General features: G+C 65.2%; 1 protein-coding gene across 1 annotated transcript; it reads left to right on the top strand.

Moving 5' to 3' along the window:
* The first annotated feature begins 2,237 nt into the window (after positions 1-2,237).
* On the top strand, positions 2,238-3,780 carry LOC128827349 (HAUS augmin-like complex subunit 5). The gene is made up of 4 exons (XM_054011205.1): positions 2,238-2,477; positions 2,891-3,018; positions 3,287-3,364; positions 3,645-3,780. Exons 1-4 carry the CDS (start codon positions 2,400-2,402, stop codon positions 3,778-3,780), a joined length of 420 nt encoding a protein of 139 aa, XP_053867180.1. The 5' UTR covers positions 2,238-2,399.
* Positions 3,781-5,117: the final 1,337 nt, after the last annotated feature.

Below are 5,117 nucleotides of genomic sequence, written 5' to 3'. Positions count from 1 at the left end.
ACAGACATCAGGGACTCCCACGCCCCATCCAACCACTCCCCACCCCCTGACAGCCCCCCCCAGAACTCCCGACTCATGTAAACCCCTCTGCTCCCTGTCCCCTGACTGCCCCCCCTGGGACCCCTGCTCCTAACTGCCGTCCAGAATCCCACCCCCTACCTAAGCCTCCCTGTTCCTTGTCCCCTAACTGCCCCCCTAGGACCCTACCCCCTACCTGTACCCTGACTACCCAAAACCTTACACCCCCAACCCCCAGACAGCCCCCCCCCGAACTCCCGACCCATCCAACCCTGCTCCCTGTTTCTTGACTACCCCCTCCAGAACCTCCCTGCCCCTTCTCCGACCCCCTGGCCCCCTTACCGTGCCGCTCAGAACAGAGTGCTGCGGGCGGCGCGCTGGGCAGCAGGGGAGGGGGAGCGGGAGGAGCTCCAGACTGCCGGAGGCCCGATGCGAACGGCCGGCCGGCGATCTGCGAATGCAGGGAGGGGGAGGGAGGGGAGAGAGGAGGGGAGTGGTCTCAAGTGGCAGGGGAGAGGAGGGGGAAGCGGAGGAGGGGCTCTGGCTGCCAGAGCCCCGTGTGAGTGGCACGATCCGGCCGGCTGCCCTGTCAGCACGCGCGCTCTGCATGGGGGGGAAATCCGGACATTTACAAATTCCCCCCGGATGCTATTTTTAACTCAAAATAGCCGGACATGTCCGGCAGAATCCGGACGGATGGTAACCCTAGGCTCTCAGGCCCCACTTGCGCAGGGAGTGGTAATCTGGAAGGGAGGAGGGAAGGGGGCGACTGAGTCGAGTGAGGTGAGGAGCAGCACCCCCTGCTGCTCGAGGCAGGAACAGCTACTACCCACCATAAGTGAAGATTTCCTCTTGGCTTTGGCCGGCTCCTGCGGGGGCAGAGAGAGAATTACCCCAAATGCCCAGCTCGGGGGTGGGGAAGGGAGGAATGGGGCAGGGACCTTTCCCCTCTGGGGGGCTCTGGCTCCGATCCGGCCCCAGGGCACTCACCTGATCTGGCCAAGCTCCCGGGCTCTCTGTGGGTAACAGGCCTCTTGGAGCCTAGAAAGAACAAACTTTGGGGTGCAAAGGATCCAGAGACCCCAGCTAAGACCTGCTCTCCCCCCCACCTGCCTCTGGGATGGGGCACAGGGCAGCTGGTTATCCAGGGAGCCCTCGCCTGGCCCCGAGATGCGGCCGCCTCTGGGGTGGGATGTATGGGGGGGCTGGTTATCCAGGGACTCCTCGCTTGGCACTGAGATGCGGCTGCTTCTGGGGTGGGACATGTGGGGGGGGTTATCCAGGGACCCTTCGCCCAGCCCCGAGATGCGGCCGCCTCTGGGGTGTTACCTGTCAGCTCTATGTTCTTGGGGAACCAGGGTGCAGTATCCAGCCTGTCTGATTCATGAAGGACACCACCCCCCCCGCCCAGACACCATTGCTCTTTCCCTACAAAAACCCCTACCCACGCTCAAGTAAGTGTTCTGATGCCTGGATCCAACATCTGCATCAGTTCCATTGAGACGTCTTCTCCTGACTGATCGTGCTGGGGGCTCTGCATGTCTCCAGCACTCTAGACCCTCCCCTACCACCACCACCTGGGACCCCCGACGGGTTAAGGCTTCACAGAGTGGCGAGAACCCAGCTCTCTCTCTAGGTGTAGCCTTCTGACCCTGACTTGTGTGATCAGCGCCTCTGGTCTCTGCAGAAAGGCCAAGGTGGAGCTGACGGTGGGAGGGAAGGTGCCTGACCTCGGACTTGCTGGCGTGGAGCCTGAAGTACTGGTGAGTGGGGAGGGGACAGTGGGTAGATTCCCGGGTGGGCGGAGAGGAATTTGGGAATCCTTCTGCCCTGTGCTAGTTGGGGATGGTGATCTGGGGATCCCAGTCCTGGGATCTTGAGGGGATCTGGAGATCCCAAGGCAGGATCTAGTGACGCAGGGTACCCGGTGATCTGAGCCCTGTGAATGCCAGCATGGGGCTCTGGTGATCTCACCGTGGGATCTGGTGATGGGGTTTGGTTGGGGAGGAGGAGCGAATCGGACTGAGCCTGGTGCCGGGACCCGGGGGGAGTCTGTCGGGCCATTGGCAATCAGGTCTTGGGATCCTGAGGGATCTCACTGAGCCTGTGCCTGGATCCCAATAAAGGGGGAGGATCCAGTAGATCCTGGTGATTCCACCAGTGATTCCTGGTGATCTGCAGCTTTCTTGAGGGCCGTCGTCTCCTCCCCACCCCGGGAACCCATCCAAGTGTCTGTCCGTCTCTCCGCAGCAGGATGTGCGGACAGCCTGCCAGCTGCGCTTCCACTTCCTGAAGTCGCTCTTCGAGCACAGCACGTCTGGGGCCCTCGCGTAAGAGCCTGTGAGCTCCCCTGCCCTCCTCTTCCCCTTCTGACCTGCCCCATGTGTGTGTCTCTCAGCAGCGGGACAAGCGAGGAGCTGCTGGAGGCATCCTACCAGCACTGGTTGAGCACGGTGGAGGTAACAGGGGAGGGAGGCGCAATAGGGTAGGGACCCTGGGGACGTCTCGCATGGTGAAGAGATGCAGCCACCTCTGAGCTGGGAACAGCTGCACATAACGCTGCACTGGGTCAGCTCACCTGGTGCTAAGGTACAGCCACAGCTGGGAGGGGCACCTGCGCGCCCCTTAGCGCCGGGCATTGGGGCAGCCCTGACTGCTGGGGGATCCCCCCCACCCTGCTCCCTGCAGCACAGCGCCCCCAGTGCCGGGCTGGGGCATCGGGGCCAGCCCTGACTGCCCCGGGAGAGCCCCCTGCCCTGCTCCCTTCAGCACAGCGCCCCCTAGCACCGCACTGGGGTATTGGAGCCAGCCCTGATGGAGGGTACAGCGTCTCTGCCCCGCTGTGGCTCATCCCACCTCTCTGCCCACGCAGGACATCGTGGGTTCCCACCCTCCCAACCACGTCCTGGAAGCCCTGGAGCACCTGGCCCTGGAGAACACCCTGCAGATGCAAGAGCTCACCAGCCGCATTGACATTCCCCGCGACGTAGAGGCGCTCAAGTGGGTACCACTAAGGGGGTGGCAGTGTGGGTGCATGGTGCTGTACGGAGCCGTCGCCCCCCAGTGGTGGTGGCTTGTACTGGGGGGCGGGTAGGGTGGCAGAGTCAGAGCTTGGGAGAGGGGCTGCTGTGGGGCTTTGGCCCCCTGGTGGTGGCAGTTTGTACTGCAGAGGGCAAAGTCAGGGCTCTGGGGGGCTGTCACCCCAGCAGTGCTGCAGTGACCCATGGCACCAGTGCGGGGGCCTGTACCTCTGCCCTCTGGCCTGCAGGTTCCGCTACGAGAGCGCCCGCCTGGAGACCTGGCGGGGCCGCCAGCAGCCCTGCCCTCGGTCCGGGGCCTCATACAGGTGAGTGGGGACATGGGGAGGGGCAGGCAGGGCTGCATCTGGGGGCTGGGCAGTCCCAACGGGTAGGATATAGTGCGGGGGGGGCACATCTGGGGGCTGGAGGTTCCGGGGGCTGGGATATAGCGGGGGAGGGGAGTGTATTTCAGTGCTGGGGGGTCACAGGGACTGCAGGGGGACCTCAGGGCCATATCTCCAGCTGGGATATAGTGGGGGAGGGGGCAGTGTCCCCTGGCCCCTCCTTACCTGCTCCCTGCCCCTGGCTGCAGGAAGGCTGGAGCAGGTGTGAGGAGCTGTGGGTGCAACAGCTCCCCCTACAGGCCCGGGAGCAGCGCGGCACGGCCCAGCTGGCCTCCCTCCTGCAGGAGATGCACCGGCTGCTGGCGGACGGCTCGGAGCGTGCCATCCTCGCCAGGTAGCTGCCCCAGCCCCTGGGAGACACCCTGCCTTCTGGGCTCACCCCTGCACAGTTGGTGACCACCCACTCCTGGGAGACCGTCCCCTGCTGGGGAGACTTCCCGCTCCAGGGGTCCCCCTGCGCTGTGAGGGCCCCCTGGAGAGTGCTCCCTGTTGGGGAGACTACCCTGTTCCGTGGGGTCCCCCTGTGCTGTTGGGGCCTGTGGTGGGCACCCCCTGCCGGGGAGACATCCCCACCACCCAGGGTCCCTCCTGCACAGTCTGTGACCACCCACCCCCGGGAGAGTGCCCCCTGCTGGGAAGATTCCCTGCCCATGTGGTCCCCCCCGCCCCAGACCTACAGAGTGCGCCCCCTGCTGGTCCCCATCTGCCCGCTGAGCCGGCCTATCCCGCCCGGCCCCCAGGGCAGTGCTGGAACTGGAGCTGCGGGCTGTGCGGCTGGCGGGGCTGCCGGGAGCTGGAGCGGGAGGCAAGTGCCCGCCACGCCGAGCTGCAGGCCTTGCAGAGCAAGCGGCAGCACATCTTGGACTTCCGCCACCTGGTGGTGAGTACGGGGGGGGGGAGGAATCTGGGGGTTAGAGCAGGGCAGTCTCTGGACATGGGATCTGCCTGGGGGGTAGGGGGACAATAGGGCACACACTAGGATATGGGGGGGTTGGCTGGGAAGGGGCCCATGGGTGGGGGATTCTTGGAGGGGGATCCACAGGGTACCTGGCTGGCCTAGGGGGAAGGAAGTAGAGGGGGTGCATGCTGGGGGGGGAATATAAGGGTGTGGGGATGATGGGGGAAGGGAGGGATTGGACAAGTTGTGGGAGGATGGGGGTGACTTCTGGGGGGAAAGGGAGGGAATATAGCAGTGCCTTCCTGGCACGGGGGGAGCAGGGACACTGGCTCGAAGCAACCCCAGGACTGGAAACCCCCCCCCCCCAATCCACCCAGCGCGAAAAGCAGCAGCACGTCTGGGCGCTGATCAAAGGCACCTCCTACATCAAATCCCAGCTCCGCAAGGACCAGGCCGAGGTGAGACACCCCACCCGCCCGCACTTAGGAGGAGGCTGTGGGGCAAGACTGAGGGGCACCGGCAGGGCTGGGGGAGTGGGGCCCAGGGCTGGGACTGAGGGGCACCAGCATGGTCTCCCCCCACTGTCTCTCAGGTCCAGGCCTTCGTGCAGAGGAAGCTGCTGGGCCCGGAGCAGGACGTGACGCTGGAGTCGCAGCGGCTGCACGGGGGGGTGGAGCGCGAGGTCCGGCAGCTGGGGGCCATCGCCCTCCCCTGCCTGCTGCGCCGCAGCCTCCTGGGGTGAGTCCCCCACCCCCCGCTCGTCTGAACTGATCCGTC

The sequence above is a fragment of the Malaclemys terrapin genome, chromosome 21 (assembly GCF_027887155.1).
Source record: "Malaclemys terrapin pileata isolate rMalTer1 chromosome 21, rMalTer1.hap1, whole genome shotgun sequence".
NCBI classification, from domain to species: domain Eukaryota; kingdom Metazoa; phylum Chordata; order Testudines; family Emydidae; genus Malaclemys; species Malaclemys terrapin.
This window is presented reverse-complemented; position numbering and strand designations above follow the sequence as displayed.